This window comes from Nycticebus coucang, chromosome 16, assembly GCF_027406575.1.
Source record: "Nycticebus coucang isolate mNycCou1 chromosome 16, mNycCou1.pri, whole genome shotgun sequence".
NCBI classification, from domain to species: domain Eukaryota; kingdom Metazoa; phylum Chordata; class Mammalia; order Primates; family Lorisidae; genus Nycticebus; species Nycticebus coucang.
Window position 1 is genome coordinate 29,325,776 of NC_069795.1, and position 22,830 is coordinate 29,348,605.

Genomic DNA, 22,830 nt, shown 5'->3' on the forward strand with positions numbered 1-22,830 from the left:
ACAAGCTAAGGTCATAAAATGACATATATTATGACCTTATCAGTATCTCCATTGATATATATATATATATGTGTACGTGTGCATGGATAATATATTCCCTCTTTTTCATTTATATATTATATAGCCCTTTTTATCTATCTACATATTTATATATATACATGATAATAGATAAACTTGTATATAGCTATATGGTCAATCAACATTTATATTAATATAATTATAAGTAATACAATGTTTTATATATACATACACACACATATACATACATGGGGTGTTCATAAAGTTTGTGTGCATTTTAAAATAGTGTGCAATTTTAAATTGCATCCAAACTTTATAGCTACCCTATATATACACAAACACATACATATATATGAGAGAGACAGCAAGAGAAAAAGTGAGAGACATATAAGTTTACTTTCAGATGGTATCTTGTATACACCTTTAACTCTCTGTAATCATTCATAGCTATAGTCTCCAACACTCATTCAACAAATACCTACTGAGTGACAACATTTTCATTAGGCACTCGGGTAGTATTCTTACAATAACAGGTGAAAGTCCTGACTTCACAAGGCTTGCGGTATAGAAAAAGAGAAATATGTTAAAAAGAAACAACAAAACCATAAATAATATCTAAATAAAAGTGTAACTCCAGGTATGGAGAACAGCATAGAACAATGTTAAAATTCAAGAGATAATAGAGATAATTTTCTTTGAAGCTTCTGTAAATAATGATAGGAAAGCCTGAAAAATCTTTGTGGTACTTTTTCTAAAGCTTAGAGAGTGGTAAATTTATACCAGTAATAGTAAAATAATATACTTTCTTACATATTTTATTTAGTAAAATAATTTTACAATGAAGACAGAAAAAGTTTCATAGAGAAAAGAGAAGAAAAAGGCTAACTCTGAAATTTTAAGGCGTTCCAAAATTATATTTTACTTAGGGCTTCAGAATTAAGCAAAGAATCTTTGCCTTTATAACCTTGAATGTAGAAATTAATAAAGTGCAAGGAGGGTGTAAATTGGCTGTCCATTTGTATTTATCATAGGCAATTTGGGGTAAGATATGAAACAAAACATAATATTGATTAATAATGATGTTAACTATGTGGTTAAACTTCCATATTAAAATATTCAACTTCACTAAAGAGAAGTTTCCCATCATTTTTTATATCAAAGAATGACTGTCCACCTATCAGGAATAATGGGCAGTGCTAAACTGGATGACTTTCAAGGTTTCTTTCTTGCAAATCTGAAGTATTAAGGATGTGTAATCTAAACATGTCCTCAAAAAAAAAATTGCTGCGAAGTTCTACATGGGAAGTTTTATTTGTTAGAAAATTACTGAGTGCCATTTAGGTGTCTGGAAGTATTCTAGACACTCAGAATAAAGAAACAGATAAAAGTCTGTATCCTCATGGTGCATGTGTCATAGGAGAGATGTACACAATAATCAAATGAGCGAACAAATATGTTATTGAATAATGTTAACTACTTAGAAGAAGAATAAATCAGAGTAAACAAATGGAAAGTATGGAGAGATGCAAAAATTGCTCTTTTCTTACACAACATATGAATAAGAAACCTGGAAGCATGAAAGCAGAAGTTTGTGGATATCTAGGGGAAAGCAATGGGAAAATCAAGTAGGAACCTTGGTGAGAACCTGATAGATGAACAGCCAGAAGGCTAGCGTGGCAACACTTTATTGTAAGTGTACAGTTGTTTTCAAACAAGTGTACATAAAAATTACTCAAAGAGCTTGTTGAAACACAAATTGTCCCCCAGCCATGCTGATGTTTCTGGTCCAGGGACTGCCTTTTGAGAACCACTGCTCTAATGAACAGGGGAGAGCTAAGAAGTAGCTCGCAGCAAGACAGGGAAGATATTTTATTTCATATAGATTCCATATAATGCAACAAGTATCACCTAGCAATATATATTAAGTATTTGTATTATTTTATCTTATAGAGTATTGTGAGCTATGGCCATGTTGTGTTTTATTCCTGAGTTAGGAAGGCATTGGTTTCACACAATTTGTAAGTACTGGCAGAAAAGGTCCAAATAAGAGATTTGCTTAGTTAAGTATGCAAATTACCTCCAGATTTCTGTACTAATGTGGGCAAACAGTTCATATTTGCTATTGTTTGAGAATATGGGAAATGCACATGCTAAGATGGAAAAAATGCAGTTTCTCAGGGGATTTAATTAATGGTCTAAATCTTTACAAATAACCATGACCATCTCAATTTTTATAAAAAGTAAGAGGATATTTTAAGACCCATGCAGCACAGATAGATGCTCTATCTTTCCAAAAGTCTTCATCAAAATATCTGCCATCCATGTAGAGAGAATCCCTCCTGTGCTTGGTATTTAATTCTATTTCTTCATCTCAAGAACAAGAAGGAAGAAAATGGGGGTCTTCTACAAAACTATTAAAAAATAGCCAAAATTCTCTAAAATAAATTCAGATGTGAGGCTCATTGCCTTCCACATCACAAGTTTTACTTACTGAGTTTTTGTGATACAGGAACCACCAGGCAGATACAACTTTTAAGGTATGTATTAAGTCAAGGTTGTTTGAAATTTTGGAGGCTGCTGCACCTAATGTATAGGAAGTCTATAAACTTGGAATCTTCTTTCTAACAATGTTTTCAGATCCATGCCTTTCATTTCTTTATTATTTTGTCTTTTGTAAATGATTCAAAACTAGAAACACGAAGGGGAACCCATAAATGAAAGTGGAGAACAAAATAAAACTTCAAATAATGGAGGAGGTTTGGGTAAAAAAATGAGAGCTATTTCGTGGACAATGAAGAAGAAAGTGGGTAAAAAGTACATCAAAGCCCTTTCTGAGGAAAAGGTAAGTGTGCTGTGTTAATCATTTGTCATTTTTTATTAAGTCTTTCTTAAAATATTCCATAAGTTCCTCTAGATACAGAAGCACTTGGTGCTTTATGAAATACGAAGCATCTTTTTTCTACCTCAGTCCTTATGCCCCGAAGTACATAGTATGTGGAGTTCAACTTGATTCTTTTGCATGTGGAAATGCAGTGCTCCCATCCTCATTTGTTTAAAAGACTATTCTTTAGCTATTGTGTTTTCTTGGCACATTTGTTGAAAATCAATTGACCATAAATCATGGGTTATAAATACGTGCATCAAAAATATGTGGGTATTTTACAGACCTCTCAACTCTATTGATTTATATGTTTTATGCCCATTCTCTTTTTTAATGTACTTCACCAGGGTTTCTGCTCCTAGTACTCTATTAAAATAGTTGTCACCATCAGTAGTGACTTCTGCATTGTCAAATCCAGTGGTCACATTTCTTCTTCTTACTGCTTTTCAGCTATATTTGCCACATGTGACGAATTCCTCACATGTATAACATTCTCTTTTCTTGGTCTCTTTTGCTGGGCATTCCTCTGGTTTTTCTTCTTCCTATAGCTTCCTTCCTTGGCTCTGCTCTGCTTTCTTTCTTGTCTTCATATGGCTTGTTCCTGGATGCTCTGCTCAATCTACCTTCTTTTCCCAAATGATTTCATCGAGTCTCCTGACTTTGTTTTTTACAATTATTTATCTAGCTATGACCTCTTTCCTTATCGATTCTACTTATACAACCCATAGCTTATTATTATTGTCATCATTTGAATGTCCACTAGATATCTGAAATCTGATATATCCAAAGCTGAAATATTGATTCTTTCCCCTTCTTAAAAAAGAAAAAGAAAGAAAATGGTTGCTCATCCAGTAATCTCAGTGGCAACAGGCAACACCATCATAACTCTACATGCTAAAAAGAAAAGGGGGAAGGAGGAGAGAAGAGAGGAAGAGGAAAAGAAAACCTAATGATCATTATAAAGTCCTTCTTTCTCTCATTTTTCACCCTAATTTATGAGGATATCCCTTTGTTCTAACTCCAAAGTATATCTAACCCCCCCCCTCCCCCAGTTTCTCCATATAAACTGTTCCTGCCTTAGCCTGAGTAACTAAACTCTCTTGCCTGGATTACCATAATAAGCACTTAATTGCTTTTCATTGTTTTACTCTTTTCCCCATAAAATCCATTCTCCACATGAAATCCAGAAAGATCTCTGAAAAGTGGAAATCAAGACACATCACCCTGGTTAAAATTTCACAGTGCCTTCATAAGGTGCTCCATTATTCTAGTCCTCTGAATGAGGGCACCACCATTCCAGTCCTCTGAAAAGCAGATTTCAAGAAGGGAATACAAACACACAAAATGCATTGGGAGAAATGCCTGTGAAGGATAAAGAAGAAAAAGAAGAAATGACTAGAAAAGGCCTTAGGATGGCAAAACTGACATCTGTAAAAGGAGAGGGAGAAAGAGATGGGATAGACAGTCTCAGACTTCAGCACAACTCTGAGACAGCTTTGGCCAGATGGATAAAGAATCCTTTTACCAAAGTTTCCCACCAGAGGAGCCCCATATTCCACCAGAATAGCTGAGATAATACCCTCACCTGTTTATCCCTGGCAGGAAGCATGACTTCAGTGCAAATGGAGTGGACCATGTGGAGCAGGGGTCTTCAAACTACAGCCCATGGGCCACATGAGGCGTGTGATTGTATTTGTTCTCGTTTTGTTTTTTTACTTCAAAGTAAGATATGTGCAGTGTGCATAGGAATTTGTTCATAGTTTTTTTTTTTTTTTTTTTTTAACTATAGTCCGGCCCTCCAACAGTCTGAGGGACAGTGAACTGGCCCCCTGTTTAAAAAGTTTGAGGACCTCTGAGTGGAGGGGCAGTGCAGCAGCTAGCAGTAGATAAGGGGCACATTCCCAGGACCACCAGGCACGATCTATATAGCCCTTTGTGATCTTGCTCCAGTCTGCTTCTCTAAAGTCATGTGCTAATATTCTTTTTCTCACCACACTGGCATTTTTGTTTTTCTCTGCACAATCCAAGCTAATTTTAAGTTGAGTTATTTCACTCTTGCTCTTCTTTATGTTTGAAAAGCTGTCTCCAAAGCATCACATAAGTACTATTTTCTTATCATTCAGGTCAATAATTGAGAGCATTTATTGCCTTGTGGCAGAGGTTTCTGGAGCCTGCTTTATCCAAATCAACCAACCTTACCCTAACTCTAACCTCAGTAGCTAATTCTTTCACATTACCAGTTTCATTTCCTTCTTAACACTTATTACTCTCGGAAATTGTCTTGCTTATTTTGTTCATGAACATTCTCCTAAGCACTCCATACACACACATACACACTTACATAGACAAACACTATACTAGAATGTTCTTCCATAGAGTCAGGAGCCTGTTACTGGATTTACTCTGGTAATCCCTGATTCCTAAGCAGAGCAGTGCCTGGTACCTAAAGGTACTCTATAAACTTGCATTGAGTGACCAAAGGAGTGAATAAGGGAATAGACAAAAGCAGAGAGTAACACTGAGTGTACATCATATGTATACTCTGAAGTTCCATTGATGTTCAGAAATACTCAAAAATGAGGAATATTAAGTTATGTTCTGATGAATATTAAGAAATTCATAGGTTTTGTCAAAACTATCAAAATATGGAAAACAGTTGAGACGTTTTCAAGGAAATACAATTTATTTTTAAATTGTCTGTCTTTTCTAATTTTATGCAAGCTTTTCACTTGACTAGGTGGCAAGCACAGTAGGAGATTTGTAAAGCTTCTTTAGAATTGCAAAGTGTGCATGTTTTATTCATATCTAGTGATCTGGTAAGGTGCAAATAACTGATGGGAAACAACTACACAGAGTTTAAACTTGTAGTGTCAGACCTCAGTGGATTAGGAAGGGTAGCAAATAGATAATAAGGAAAACACGAAGTAGAAGCACTTTAACAGATAAAGCACAGATATCAATAAATCTAACGTTTCTGATTAAATAATCTTGGTATGATATTCATCCTAATTTGCAAAAACAAACCATTACGATTTCAGTTGAATTCCACAATGAGGAATGTCCCATCTAAAGAATCTTCCAAGAACACTGTAAAATGCTTTGCTAGACATTGAACTCAAGATTAATGACTCTCATATTTTATGGTGATGTATTCCTAAGTATTTTATTGCTAAAATATGTCTTGTTTATTAAATCAATACACACTGTGAACATCTCCAGGGAAAACTCTCTGAATTTACCCTCTGTTTTTCTGAAGGATGAGGAGGATGGAGAAGGTGTCCTCCCGTATCGAAACAGTGACCCTATGATTGGGTCCCACACTGAGAAGGTCTCGCTCAAAGCCAGTGACTCCATGGATAGTCTCTACAGTGGGCAGAGCTCTTCAAGTAAGGCGAATAAAGGTCCTAGGTGTGGGGTCTGAGTTAAATTATTATAATTAAAAATATGCTTTTATCAAATTAGCAAGGTTCGAGCTACTTGATAAGAAAAATGGTGAAAATATAGTATGTATTGAATCTATATGGAGTTGCTGTGTTTTAAATCATACATAATATATCAGACAGCATTATGTGTTATTTTAGCACTGCAGTCAGCAGAAGCTTTTGGGGATATGCCTCAAAAACATCCTATTGGGTAATTAAATATACATCCCCAAAAACATCTGTGCTGGGGAAAACTAGTTTTATCCTGAGTCGAAATTTTTTGAATGACTTGAAGTATTCAGATAAATGAAATCCTGTTCTCTGTCTCTCTCTTCTCCTTCCCCCTCTCCCTTCTCTCTACCTCTCTCTTGCTCCTCCCCCCTTTTCCCTTAATTTCCTTTTTTTCCTGAAGTACCCCCCAAAGTGCAGACATTTGCATGAACTCTTGCAGTGTTTTTTGAGTCCTGACCCAGCATTAGTGAATAAAGAGTAAGCAGTATCTAAATAATAAATGGTGGAAATGTCAACAGTTAGGTGGTTAAAAGGAATCAGCAAGGGACCAAAAAGAATTTTTTAATGAACACTGATATTTTTCTAAGAAAAAGTCATTTAGGATTTGGGCACATTTCCTGCTACAATATTTGGATGAAATTATTGATAACTGCTGTATGCATTATCGATAGTTTATGACTTTTTATATGTAGGCTGTTATGCATCCCTTTAATCCTTTCAGGGCTTTTAAATGTTTTTGCAAAGTTTATTTTCTATTTATTTTTAAATCAACTATTCTGTTATTTAAAGATGAATCACAAAGATCAAATGTTTCAAATATTTTATTTTATTCTTATTTTAATCCTCTTTTCATATCGGCTGTCAAACAGTTACTTTATGGCAAAAGCTAACGCGGAAACATTTGAAGGATGTATTTTTGTGTGTGTGAAATTCAGATTTCACTAGTATTCATTTCTTCTGGTAGTTCAAAATTCTAAATCGTGATTCTAGGTATAGGGAGGATTTTATTAACTAGAATGTACCAGTCAAGTCCAGTGGCTCATGACTGTAATCCCAGCACTCTGGGAGGCTGAGGGAGGAGGATTACTTGAAGCCAGACGATCTAGATGAGCCTGAGCAAGAGCAAGAGACCCTCTCTACAAAAAATAGAAAAATTAATCAGTTGTGATGGCTTGTGCTTGTAGTCTTTGGTACTCAGAAGGCTAAGGCAGGAGGATCCTTTGAGCCCAGGTGTTTGAGAGGGCAGGGGACTATGATGATGCCACTGCATTCTAGCCTTGGCAAGAAAACAAGACCTATCTCACAAAAAAAAAAAAAAAAAAAAAAAGTATCATGAAAAGCCTGGGCCTGGAATAGCCAGGGAGAGGAAGGTATGTGGCAGTAGTGGACCCATTTAACTGATAGTATGTAATAATTACATTTCTGTGATTAGCTGCAACTAACCTTTCTTTTACACCAGTTCATATACAATATGGAATATCTTACACTTACAGAATGTCTACCTTATTTCACAGTAGATGGCAATGAAGCCTGGTTGTTCCCTCATTGAACAGAGTACCAAAAAGCCAGACTGAAGGGGGCAGGAAGTGATGAAGGGGGATAATGTTTGGAGAGGAGAGTTTCTTCCACCCGGAACAATTCTTGCCCCCAGCCAGGCAGCAAAATGGCATCTCTTTTATCTCTCTCTCTCTTTTTTTTTTTTTTCTGAAGTTCAAGATCATAAAGAAAGAGGACCAGAAAACAAGAATTTGGAATAGTATTAAAAGTCTGGTTTAGAACAGTTTTCAACCACTTGGAGATAGACATTCAAACACACTTCCTCCCTCCCTTACACTCACACAAAAAACAAAAATGCAGCTTTTATACTCAGCAATATTGCTTCCAAATGGCCTTTGGTACACAAGAGGAACCTTGGGAGAGAATTTCTGCTGCAATTGTGATAACTTGTAGGGAACTTCATAATGTCATGTTTTGACAATTTGTGATCAATAGCACACAAAGATTAAACTGTTCCCATCAGTTTCTGTCTTTGCTTACAAATTAATTATCTGACTCCACATGTTAAACCTAAACTTTTTTCCTCTTTGGCAAGTGTCTAATGCTTAATACACTGTGTACTAGATGGGATCACAGAGACCAATTGAGAGGGGGTTTTGGTTAGTGGTTGAGGAGAGATTGGCTATATTGGCAGGGAAAAGGTCAGAAATGGCTCAGAGGACAGAGGTCACTAATGGCGAGTGACTAGGAGACAGACACTGAGATCAGTCAGTAAGACCCCCTTGTGAGGCCCACCAGTACATCCGCTGCTTCACCATTATCAATACAGCAGAACCTCCATAGCTGACCACCTTTCTACACCAGCCAACTCCTGAAGTTGGCCTAATTTTCATAGACTGGACTTGTACCACACATACTTATCAGTATAGTAGGCCTGGTTCCTTATGTGGACTATCTCTCTATATTGAACAGTTTTACAGTCCCTTGGATGATCAACTTACAGAGGTTCTACTGCACTTAGCTGTGTCCAGACACTGATTCGGGATGTTAAAGATGCCTTCAATGAGCAGTTAACCTCTGCTTCTCTCAGGTGGAATAACAAGCTGCTCAGATGGCACAAGCAACAGGGACAGCTTTCGACTGGATGATGATGGCCCCTACTCAGGACCGTTCTGTGGCCGCGCCAGAGTGCATACTGATTTCACGCCAAGTCCTTATGACACTGACTCTCTCAAAATCAAGGTGAGAGGACATCAGATCCACCTTCTGAATGGTTTGTCAAATACTGATTGTGTGGTTTGTTTCAGGAAGTACAAGCTGTAGGAAATAGGGACGTGAGTGTGTTCTTCCCAACAGTAGAACTGGGGACAAGTGTACTGTGCCAAGAACTTGAATAAAACACATGAGGTAGAAGGGAATCAGTCTAACACATTGCTGTTAGGCAGATAATACAGGCTCAGAGTCAGCCAGGAAGGAAAGGCTTATCTACGTTTTTCTGAAAACTCAAAGTTTCACAGGTTGCTGCAGGTGTGCAGCTCTGCCTGATACTTACAGGGGTAAAAATAATGAAACCAAGGAGAAGGGGAGAAGATGGAAATGCTAGAGAAGAGTGCAGAAGACTTTGCCAGGCAGTTCCAGTACTTTTTAAGCTGGTTGCCATAACCAAAGCCCCATTCCCTGCTGATATTTTTGCTGAATTCCCTCTTTTTGCTCTTATTATCTGCATTCACTTGCTATTGCTGGGTGACAAATTACCCCCAACTGAGAGGCATCGAACTACACAAATGTATTGTAATCTCACAGTTTCGTAGGTCTCATGGCTCAACTGAGTTCTCTGGTTAAGGTCTTAACCTGGCTGAAATCAAGGTGTCAGCTTGGCTGTGACCTCACCTGAGGTTTGAGGTTCTCTTCTGAGCTCACTGCCTGTTGGCGAGACGCAGTTCCTTGTGAATGTAGGACTGAGGCCCCTGCTTTCTTGCTGAATTTCAACTGGAGACCATGCTCAGCCCCCGATTCACCAGCCAGGTAGTTTGTTGCTTCAAGACCCACGTGTTGCTCTGCAACATGGTAGTTTGTTGCTTCAAGACCCACAACAGGGGAAAAACTCACTCATACTTTAATATCATTCTTTTTTAAGGGATCCCATCCAGTTAAGCCAGGCCCACCTGCATTATTTTCCCTTTGAATAACTCAAAATCAGCTAATCTGGTGCATTAATTATAAATTATGTATGCAAAATTATATACAATAACCTTATCATGATATGAAATCCGTCATTTTCATACTCTTCCTCCCACTGATGGGGCAGGGTCGGTTACAGTAGCACAATAGAAGAAGGTGTTATGCTAAAATATTTTATAGATGTTAAATTACTCCTTATAGTATCACAAATTGCAAACGCTAAAAGGATATAAGTTATGAATTTCACATGCTATTAACACCAAGTGAATGTTAATAACTATGATATGTTAACAAAGCGTTGATACTATTATTTAACATTTAAGGTATTCAGCTCTTCCTTTTATCCATCTGTGTTATCAGATCAGAGTATGCTCAGCTGGAGATAAGAAAAGCTTTGTTCCCCACAGTTAGCTTCCTTAGTCATTTATATGACATGATTTGAAGCCCAAGTTCAAGTTTTATGGAAAGGATGCCTGTATTCTAGTAACCATTTGGGGGGAGGGCAGTAGAAGGGAATAAACACAACATGTTTGACACAGGTGAGCTTTGAACATCCCTGCGATGGGAAGTGTGTGCTGCCAGTGCTGCCTAAGGCAATTGTTACAGAGTTCTAGGACACAATAAGAATCCCTCACTTACCAATGAAGACTGAAACACTCTTGTTCCCATCAAGGGTCTTATGCAAAAACTGAGTGTTTGCTTGATAACCAGCGGCCTCTCCTGGACAGTGCAGGTTTACAAATTTAAAGGACATAAGTTACAAGTTTACGAGTCTAAAGGATAATAGGAAGAACGCAGTAAAGGACTGCCACACCTAGAAACTTTCTAGAGCTTCTGGAGAGTTTCCCAGTCTGCTTTACCTGAGTTGATTCCCCTGGCAGGGGTGGGGAACCTGTGGCCTCAAAGCCACATGTGGTCCTCTAGGTCCCAGAAGGCAGCCCCTTGACTGAATCCAAACGTCACAGAACAAATCCCTTTACTAAAAGAATTTATTCTGTAATATTTAGACTTAGTCAAAAGGCCACACTCAAGAATCCAGAGGCCATGTGTGGCTTCAAAGTCGCAAGTTCCCCACCCTGACGTAACAGTTCACAGGCCTGCACATGCAGATAGTCACAAGTCAGAAAGACCAGATCTTACAATCATACTGAATTCTATATTACAAGTTAAGTTTATGTTTAGATGGAAGAACACACATTGACAGAGTCAAAAGAAAAAATATTTTTAGTAGCAGATTTAATGCTTTGTTTGAAGGTAGACCCTTAAAAGTGGCAAAAATGTGGGACTCTGCAAGGTCCTTCCAGGGAAGAAAGTTCCAAGTCTCAAAGGAGTATCTATGACTCCTCAATGTAAACAGTTTATTTGAATAGAAATCAACTTTCTTTGCAAAGCACTCCTGTGGGTTTTTCTACTCTTCCTGATAACTGGCTGCACAGCCTATAGCCAGTTATGGTCTTGGACATAAATAAAGAAAAGAACCAATAGGTTTGTACATCCCAAAGTGTTTCATTGAATTTCATTCAAAATCCAGTCCAAATTTTGTTGTAAAACTCAATTTAAATACTATTTCTTCTTAAAAGGAGAAGAATTAGTACTGTAATATGTGTAAGAACTATGCAGCATAATTTTTTTTTTTTTTTTTTTTTTGTAGAGACAGAGTCTCACTTTATGGCCCTCAGTAGAGTGCCATGGCCTCACACAGCTCACAGCAACCTCCAACTCCTGGGCTTAAGCGATTCTCTTGCCTCAGCCTCCCGAGTAGCTGGGACTACAGGCGCCCGCCACAACGCCCGGCTATCTTTTGGTTGCAGTTTGGCCGGGGCCGGGTTTGAACCCGCCACCCTCGGTATATGGGGCCGGCGCCTTACCGACTGAGCCACAGGCGCCGCCCCTATGCAGCATAATTTATACTTAGTACACACATACTTTTGTGTGAGTTTTACACAATTTAATTATTTCAAATGGATGAAATACTTTACATAGGTTTATTTTATACCATAGATAAATTTTTCAGATGAACTAGAAGCAAAAGGCAGGGTCACAAACTTCTTTTCCTTCCCCCTTCCTCAGTTGGAAGGAATGATGGCTTGAGCTTTGATATATATATATATATATATATATCACTTTGACCATATAAATGAAGAGAGCATTATTTTTTAATTCAGACAACTTGAACTTGAGTTCTGGTTCTGGCATTAACTTCCTGTAAACTCTTGAGAAGCCATTTAGTATCTTTGCTTTTTTTTCTGTAATACTTTAATAAGTAATTATGAATCCTATATGTGCCTAAGAGGTATGTTATAAAATTAATGTGTGAAAAAGTGTTTTACAAATTATACTGTGCTCTACAAATATAAGTTGATATGATAACAAAAACATAAAAATGTCAGTAAAAGTATGTAGGAGCTTTTTGTGAGACATGCTTAAGTTTTATTCATTATTACTAATAACTAATTTCCTTACACTTTTGAAAGAAGCAGATTTTAGATTTATTTCTATTGTCTCTGAACCTCATAGAATAATGTTCTCATTATTCTAGTTTTGTATAATTTCATTGTTTTTATCAATGTTCATAGCATTAGCATTGCTGTTCTCTGAAATCTGACTTGTTTATGTGTCTTTGCTCTTAGAAAGGAGATATCATAGACATTATCTGCAAAACACCAATGGGAATGTGGACAGGAATGTTGAACAATAAGGTGGGAAACTTCAAATTTATTTATGTGGATGTCATCTCAGAAGAAGAAGCAGCCCCCAAGAAGATAAAGGCACACCGAAGGAGTAAGAGGGAAAAACCCGAGACTGTGCAAGAGTTCTTAGAGAGAATTCACCTTCAGGTTAGCAAACCTATGGCCTAGATGGTTTTGGTTGGCATATGGATATAATAATTAAGGATAGGGGATTGGCGTTTATAGAGCTGCTTTAAATTACAAGACTTACAGCAAAGGAAAATATTTTTTCCTAGAACAGCTCTTATTTCTCCTTTATTACTTTTATTACGCAAAGACAGTTCTTGATATAACAACCCTTGGACAAAACCATGATGGCACTTAGCAATGACAGTACAGATTAATGTTGAGAAAGTACAGTGAAAAATGAAAAATACCTAAGAGAATCAAAGGCCCAGAGAAAATATCCAAATGGGAATGCAAAAAGAGAGTATGAAGAGTATTGTGAAAGTCTAGAGAAGTGAAAGGAAAAACGAAAAGGAAAATTGTATTTTTAATAGACCACACATCAAAATCAAGTTGAGAGAAGATAAGTAAACATGATGTTTAGGAAACAGTGATCATTAAACCCCATAATGATTGTGTTAAGGCAACTGTTGTTCTATGTATATAATTCAGTTATTTTCTTGTTATATTAGGAAGACTTTTATGAAATGTCCAGCTTGTTAAAGGATGTGTACCTAAAAAAGACTTAGCCTCAATCAGTTTATAGTTTCACAATCTATTTCTAAAATAAATTCAGCCAATACTTTGATAGTTTTCAGAGTTCATAAAGGAAATAGCCAATTAAGTTTTCCTTATGTTGGAATTATCTAGTTGTGTTTCTGTCTGTAGAAACACTATCTAAGCCCTCCTCTGTACTACTGGTGCAGCCCAAATGGGATGCTCTTTGGAGGAAATACAGGTTGGACTCTTGCCTCTGCTATGTGTTCGTTGTGTGACCCATGAGAAAGTCAAGGTCAAAGGAAGTGAGATGACTTACCCAAAAAACCCTAGTTAGATGATTGTGTCAGAATGGGAATTTTTGCTTTCTCTATTCTAATTTAGTGTTCGCTTAAAATATAATTTTTAAAAAAGAATTTTCATGCCTCTTCCTTTCCTTTCTTTTTTTTTTTGTCATTTTTAAAAAGGACTAGTAATAAGTTCTTCCTGATTACTTTGAACTTTTAAACTTCCTCTTATTCTATTTTAGTAAGTAAAATAAGGATATTGAAATTATGCTCAAGTAAAATGGAGGGATTTTTGAGTAAGTTGTAAAAGCATTCAATTTCACTTTGCATTTTTATTCTGTTAGAATGAACAGAGGTTACATAAATAACATATGGACTTTGAAATAAGAAGCTTATGAATTTTAAACTGATACATAGGTATATTGATGTGAATGATGGACAAAATACATGGTGAAAAGGAAACAATACTCTCTCCAGCCACACTTCTTTTAAACTTAATAAATCCTTTTCATTAAATAAAAAGTTTGGAATTCCTTAGGTTTATATAGTGCCTTTAATCCAAATGCTAAACCAACATTTGATGTAGAGTAATGTCTATTTAAACACATTTTTAACCTATCCCAAAAAGTTAATCAGAGTAGATGTTTTTGCAATCAAGCAAATAAGAAGATACGTAGATTCAGAAATACGTTATGGTATACTGTTCTGCTGGAGGAAATTTATTAATAGACTTAAGGAAACACTAGCTCTGTCAATTTAGGTAGTTAAGAAGTTAAAAATACCAAATGGGATGTATGATTCAGCTATTTAATTGATCCAGAACTTGGAATTGTATAGCTTATGGTAATTATTTTCTTTACATTTTTTCTTCTAGAAGGTGAGAAATTATACAACATAACTTTTTAAGTGCCCTAGAGTTTATATGTGGGAAACTAATGGAAGTAAAGTGAAGCAGAACTTCTATTAGCACCTTTGTTTTCATGTACATTTCTACATTTTCCTTAAATTTAAAGAGAATTAAAAAGAAAATATTTGAATCTAATATATGTATTATATACATTTTCTCTTCTCCCACAGGATTATACTTCAACACTTCTGCTTAATGGTTATGAGACTCTAGAAGATTTAAGGGATATAAAAGAAAGTCATCTCATTGAATTAAACATTGAAAACCCAGAAGACAGGATGAGGTTACTATCAGCTGCTGAAAACCTCCTTTATGAAGAAAGTAAGTGTGTACTCCAACTCTTGCTGCGAGATGATGATCACAGTGTCATGTAAATAGTAAAGTCACTAAAAATAAAGGCCCAGTTTTATTTGCTGAGAATCATAAAAAGCATTCTTTCCCATAAACTAAGTACCTTCGTATAAATTTAGAAACAACAATTCTGGTCAAATGTATAATTAGAAAGAGGAACTTATTGGACTCTTAGGAAATGAAATGACTTTTCTGGGTACCTCATTTAGATTCTGCAGAGCTATTCATTTACCCACAAGTGGATGCCTGCATTCCCAAAGACTGAGGGAGTTAGAGACGAATATTTAATAACAGCATAAGTCATTAGTGAGAAATGTCACACATGGCTTCTGTAGAAAACACAGAGCGTGGATCTAAGCTAATGAGCCTTCGCACCACACAGGAAAATTCATTTCATTACCATATAGTCACATCTTGTACATGTTTATAGTATTATTTTAGAATGCCATAATAGCTTGGAAAAATATTCAGCACTCACTTTTATTATCTGAGATGGTGCTTTGTATTTGTAAGTATAAACTGAAAATGGAATAACACATGCAGATTCACAGAATACTGGCTACTTTAAGGGTTTGTAAATATACAATAGCCTTTATTATTGTAATTAATCACTCAGACCACCCTTCCCACTAAATCTGGTCAGGCCTTCCAAACTCTGAGCTCAGGATATGCTGAACTCTGCAAAGAAGTACTTTATGAGGGAAAAAGGGTGTCTGTGTGTGGTGGGGAGGGATGTAATTTTAAAGATGAAGAACTTAGATCATTGAATCCAGCCTTCTCTTTCAAAAGTAAAACTAGTAATAATTATTAACTCTTTTTAAAAAAACATGTGCTCTGAATAGAACTTTGGGCCAAGGACTTCACATTTATGATCCTCTTAGGAGCTCTCCACAGCTCTGTGAGTCAGATAGTACTGCCCTCTTTTTTATGAGGAGAAACTGAGACAACAGTAATTTGTCTAATGCACACACAGTGTATTGCTAGGTGGGGATTGCAGCCCAGAGTCTGTGCAGCTATGCTGTGCATTCTCATATGGCAAGTGTCATCTCAGAGAGTGAGGAGGAAGGCAGCCCTCTCTCTGTCCTTTTGTGGACCATCCTGTACTCTCATACACCCCATAAAATTGGGGCACTGCTCATGTTTACTATGCACTCACCTTTTATTTAGTAGAAATTAATTTACTTGTTTAGAAAGTGTTCCTTAATTTACTCTTATGTGCTGTCTTATGTTTGCGTGTATCGTTACCCTTTTCCAAGAGATTTTACATGCAAGACTAACTTAACACCAGCAGCATGGGTTTCATAATCAAGTCTAGGTTTTTATATGATTTCTCTGAAGTTATGGAGGCTGGAAAATGGAAAAGAGAAGGAGATGGGGGTCATAGAGGCAGACAAAGTGCAAAGCGGAGATAGCATAGCAGCCAATTTACTCAACAATATAAGCCCAAACACAATTGATCAGGGTAAGGTGATGTAACAATATCTTTCAGGGAAATGAGGCAGTTTCTTTCACATCTTGTCATTTCAAGACATGTCTCCTCACTAAACAAATTTTGTTCAAGAAATAGATTCTATCGATTTCTTCTGTCGATAAAATTCAATGTCATTACCAATACTCTCCAAAATAATTTGTTCATGAAGTACAGGGAGGAAGAAAAGTATTTTTTGAACACTTTTAAACCATTGATTTTCTTCCACAATAGCACATATCTAGATATTTTGCTCAAATTACAAATGAGGACAAAATTCAAAGATGAATTTCAAAGAGGTCAAATAGCTAAATATGAAGCAGAGATAGAGCTTTAATCAAAGGTAGTCTGCTTTAAAACTCTTCTCTCTATGCGCACTGATAAACATGAGAGCAAGGAAGTTTCCTGCTATTTCACCAATTTTCTCAAGGGCTTTAGTTCGATTTTGCACCTGAGAAAGTGAAAGGTGAGAGACTACCAGGGCTGCCTGGCACAAGGCTCGTGAATAAAAGGGACCAAGCTACCCTGGCAAGATGTGAAAGAAACCCCTTGGGTGTCCAATAAAGAGCCACAGAGGGAGATGGGTCCAGGGCCAAAGGTTGTCTCTACTTCATGTTTTCTTCTTTCCACCTCCTTCATCACCTGTCTACTTTCTACATTAAGAAAAGAATAATGATTTATAGCAAGATAATATGAAAGTTGGGTGTAAGTGTTAAAACCACCTGACTCAAACTTTAGAACAGGGGACTTGAAGGTCACTAGAAATTGACCACTTAATGATAACCGGTAACATGCACATAGATCCAAATTCTGAGAGACGAAAAATAGAAAAAATGCAGATTCAACCAGTCTTTCTTGTCAACACACTACCCTGAGATTTTTCTTATTTTAATCTTGAGGTCTAAAGGAGTATTAGAATATACATGTCAAAAAGATACATATTGCATGTTAGGCTGTTCTGACTGAAAGCTATTTATCTTATATGAAACTGCTTTGCTAAAGAAATAAAGAAGAATGACTTCCATTTGTTGATAAGATGGTGAGTTCTGATGATTTGGCACTTTGCTGCTGCATACTTATTTTTATCTATTCTCTACTCTGTGAATTGTATCTTCTACAACCATACTAAAGATTAAATGCATGATCTTCATGTAGCTTGAATGATAAAGACCTTGAATACATGGTTACCTAAAACTGAGACATTATTAAAAACAAATGCATGTCACAGTCACAGGTTAAAAATAGTTAGCTTTTTTTTTTTAAATAATGTGGTATTCATACTGGTCAGGGTTTTACGGGTGCACTTTATGTTGATGATCGAAGGATGTCAATTTGGGGAACATGAATACATTCATAACTTAGGTTTTCATTGTTTGTTAGGTTGGAAAATTGGAAAGTTTTGCTTTGCTCATCATTCAGTATAAAAATTGAGCAAACAGGGCATGTTTATTGAGAATAACACATTGATAATACAGAAACAATGTGTTATAGAAATAACACTTTGGGATAATGTAGGAAAGACCACAAGACCCATGTGAGCCTTTAATATACCTAGAGGGACCAATAGGACAGAGGACAGGACATGGAAAAAACCGGACATCTAAGATTTAAAACAAGCAACTTTCCTTTACTGTTAGCCCAAGGAAGATAGCACTGTACCCACTTTGACCTTGAAAACATAAAGTGATTAAACTTTTTAGGTCACTGCTTGGCAGGAGGCAAAGATGCTTCTCCAACAAGCTGATGAAAGGGCTAGCCTGTGGTGTTAGAGCTGATCACAGGATTACCTCCAGAGGAGGATAAGGACTTTGGGGTTCTGCAGTCCCAGGGAGACCAAGAGAGATATTTGGAATTTTCTCCTGTGTTGCATTGGAACTGAGCAGAACTAGGTCATTGGTCCCCTTGAATGGGATTCTAGATAGGCTTAAAAGGAAGAGAAAAATTAGAGTGAGACAACTCTTAAAGGAGCAAAAGAGCAGAATCTGTTTATTTTGTGCACATTATGGTTTCTCTTCATCTGAATTTAAAAATGGCTGTTTGCTTTGGGAGTAATATTCCCAACAAATAAAAAGGAAATAGAGAGAGTGTGTGTGTTTATGTGTTTGTGTATACGTTGTTCCATAAACACAGCCTGCAAGTCCCCTTTGCCTTACTTAGAAATGCCTCTCTAGAATAATAAGATAGTTTACTGCTCTTTATAGTTAAGTATTTTCTCTTTTTTCTGCACTTGTTCCTATCTTCCACATTTGGAAACACTTTGATGTGTCTTAAAATTGTGCCTATGAGAATGTATACTATTATCTTTGGAGAAAATGGGTGGAGATGCCTTGTTTTCCCTAGAATACAGGAATAATTAAATTTAAAATTGAAAAAAAAACTTAGTTATGGAATAAGCAAAGTTTACAGAATCCATATGCAATATATTTTAGATACCTGCAAACTCTGGGTACACTGCCAAATGAGAAAAAAGGAGAAAGGGTGGGTTGTGTGCCAGACCACTGATACCAGCTGTGGTCACAGCAGCCCCTCATTGCTCAACCATACTCAGTTGTGCCTTCCTGCCTGCTTGCTTTCTCAAATCGATGCAGGGAAAATGGCGGGGCCCAGCTAGGAGCTTGGAACACGAGCTGCCAGCAGGGAGGTTTGTAGTTATGCCAAGCAGCAGTCCAGCAGTTGGCCTAACAGTGTGCCAGGATAGCCGGGTGCCCTAGCTCCTGACATGTATACCTAGAGTTTCCAACCCTTGCCATATGACTTGAACCTAACTTCAAGAAATATGCAGCTTTTAAGAAAAAAAATGCTGACTGTCCACATATACAAAGTAGAGGAGGCATACAGTTATTTTAATTGTATGTGTTTATAAACATATGTTTAAAATCTATTTCTAGTATTAGCTGTTTGGCTTTATGCAATTTCATTAATTCAGATTTCTTTTTTATTTTGCCACAAAGATTTCATTTATGATAGATGCCATATTCAAGAATTTTTACTCTTCTACCAGAAAATTCCCAGTGAGAAGGGTTCACAGATATTTCACCTTTTTATTATGCCTGTACATATATAGCACTCCTAAACTTGTGTTTATATTGCAGTGCGATTGTGTGGTGCACCTGTCTTTGTAATGATTACCCTGGCCAAACCAGACCCAAACTTTTATTGCCATGTGCTTTTTCCCCAAAAGCCCCTAGTCTTGTGCATTGCAAGCAGTGGATAGTTAGCAAATGCATATAGAATGTATAAATGCTAAGCGAGGAGGTGAAGAAAATCTGTAAATAATAAGCAAGTCTTTTTTTAATTATAAAAAAATAACATTACTTGCAATTCCATCTCCAACATACAAACTGGTATTGGTGTGGTATTGGTGTGTGTTGTCAAGGTTTATCTTATGTATATGATGCAGACATGAACGCATATGTGGGTGTGCAAGAGTTTAAATAAGTACTTTTTTGGGAGGATACTAATGTTAAAAGTATCCAAGTTTAAAATATGCACACTTTTATATCCAGAAATTACAGTTCTAGGAATTTGTCCCACTAAATTCAACCTACAAATGCATACAAAGATTAGCTAAAACAGTAAGCAGTTTTAGTTAAAAAAAAACTGTAAAAGCAGTAGAAACTTCCATTAAGCATTGATTTGTTAAATGAATTAAGATATACCCACGCAATAAAGTAATTTAAAGGTATTAAGGAAATGATATAGAGCTCTCTGCATATTGAAATCAAAACATGTCCAAAATATTTTAACTCATAAAGGCAAATAGTAGATCAAGAGTATTCAGAGTAATCCTAATCCTAATCCTTTTTCAAAAGTAACAGTTTTAGAAATGATGAAGTTGGATTAATTTTTCACCACATAAAAGTCAGGAAGACAAAATTTTACCTCTACTTTGTTAAATTCTTAGGATGAACCTGAAAATTAAGTTGATGTAAGACAGAGAACAGGAGAAAAGCATACAAATTGATTTAAAACAAGGACCCTTCATGAGGAAGATTCCACAATACAGTTAGAGTTTGAACACTGATATACTAACTCATATACAAGTAGTAGTATATTGTGAAAATGTGACAAAGCACAGGGGTTAGGGATAGAGTAGTTATTTGATTGGAGAAATAGATAGTTAAGGGTTAGGCTCAGTGCCTGTAGCTCAGCGGCTAGGGTGCCAGCAATGGACACTGGAGCTGGCGAGTCTGAATCCAGCCTGGGCCTGCCAAACAACAATGACAACTACAACCAAAAAATAGCTGGGCATTGTGGCTGGCACCTGTAGTCCCAACTACTTGGGAAGCTGAGGCAAGAGAATGGCTTACACCTAAGAGTTTGAGGTGGCTGTGAGCTGTGATGCCATAGCATTCTACCCAGGGCAACATAGTGAGACTCTGTCTCAAAAAAATAAGTAAATAAATAAAAGCAAGATAACAGTCTAACATGGTTTGTTTGTGCAGATTTCTAGGGAACTAACTTCTCATCCTTGAGAATAAGAATGTTACTTTTCTTTCAGTATAGAAAGGGCGTCTTTCACATAGGAATTTCATATGCTTTTAAGAAGCAAAGTCAAAAGAGATTTTATTAGACCTGCTGTTATTCAAGTGTCTTAAGTAGTCAATATGCCAGACCAGCATATTTTGGGGAGACATGTTCTTCACTCCTTCATCTTGCAAATAGGAATAATTAACCTGTAAGACATAGGGCATTGATTTTACCAGGTCCAAAATTAAATAATATGTGATAGTTTTTAACATATTTGGTCATTATCAAAATAGTCACTCTAACAAAAACAACTCAGCTGAGGGTAAATATTTCTGGGAATCAAAGCCTTCCATGATATGTGTGGTTGGGGAGAGGAGCAGCCTAATTGCTTTGTCCAATCTGGTGCCGAGTTATTGTGATCATGTGTGAGCATGCCTTTGCCCCTGCTGAAGAAGCCAGCACAGTGGAAATGGAAGTGGCTGTGGATGAAAGTGAAGAACTTACTCCCTGGTACACACCTCATTAGAGTATAGACTCTGATGCCAGACTGGGAAGAGAGAAGTGCAGAAAGAGGGGAAGTTACTTCAACTTCACGTTCTCTCAAGTCCTCAGGGGAACAACAGCAACTGGTTGTTTTTTCCATAAATAGATTCCTATTTTTCACTTCCTTTAAATAATCTAAACATCATTGTGCTCTCACCAAATGGGCACAATGTAGACACCCCCTGGGCAAAGGGCTCAGCTACAACTTGAACTTTAACACATGCAAATGATATAACCTTATCCTTTGTACCCTCATAAAAATAATTGTGTGTGTTTTTTTTTTTAAGTTTATTATGTACTTTCTTTGGCCAGGCATTTTCCTTTGTCCTCTAAGTTCAATTATTTTATAGCAGTTGGCCCAAAGAAACAGAGGCTTTAGATCTAAGGAAAACAAGATAGTAAAGTCAAAATTTGAAAGATTTAGGTAATAAACTGTGGGAAAGTCAGTCCAAACTTAGTAGTTGTCATTTTTTTTTTTGATGCTTATCTTTTGAACATGTGAAAACAGGGTAGATTTCTCTCCTTAGAGTCTAAAAACTTTTCAAGAAGATCCATCTAGTTTTATTTCCTTAAAATGTCTTCACTTTTAGTATAATCGAGATTGCCTATACTTAATTAAATGTCACAATTCCAATATAATCATTTTATGAATAACTATAATTTTTCCAGTATTGAAGATTAACTTAAAATGTTGGTCTATTGGCTGTATACAATTCCATGATGATTTTGGTAGAAAATAAAATATTTTAATATTCAAACTAGTTCTTCATTATAAAATATTTCCTAAATAAGTTTTTCTTAACACTGATATTATTGCATAGAGTACAGAACTGTACTGTTTCCTACAGTTCCTATTATGCCTGCTGTTCACTGGCAGCAATAAGAGAGATCCTTTTTCAAATTATTTAATAATCTTCAATATACTCAGATTTGAGAATATATAGCCTTCAGGATATTGAAAACCCTTTGGGAGCTTTACTGAAAAAGTATAACATTTTAATTTTTTCATTTAAAATAAATAAGTTGTAAAATATTGTAAATAATCTGACAAGTATAGGGGAAATATATTTAAACTTTGAACCTTCTCTTTTGTGAATTCTATATATGTGTTTGTCTTTATGTCTTTATATAGTTTTAATAATAGAATACATAAAGCATGTATACTTTTTTTAACCTGATATATTATCTGAAACATTTTGGTATAAAAAGGTGCACTGACATATCATATGGAAAGTCTGTAATTTTAGAAGTAAACTATGTTTTATTCTAATGTGTTACCTGCCTAGTTAGCTCAGCTGATTGAACCATGGAAAAAAACTGATGAAGATTATGGTTTCAATTTCTGGGTAGGCCAGTTGGCTTTTCTATTTCATGGCCACATGAAGAGACTAAATGACTTAG

At 36.3% G+C, this 22,830-nt stretch overlaps 1 protein-coding gene across 1 annotated transcript in view; it reads left to right on the forward strand.

Moving 5' to 3' along the window:
* The window catches only part of SAMSN1 (SAM domain, SH3 domain and nuclear localization signals 1), a 186,249-nt gene that overhangs the window by 159,538 nt on the left and 3,881 nt on the right, over positions 1–22,830 (forward strand). The window contains 5 exon segments of the mRNA XM_053564719.1: positions 2,711–2,860; positions 6,156–6,285; positions 8,921–9,072; positions 12,642–12,848; positions 14,768–14,918. Coding sequence (XP_053420694.1) covers positions 2,711–2,860; positions 6,156–6,285; positions 8,921–9,072; positions 12,642–12,848; positions 14,768–14,918 — 790 coding nt within the window.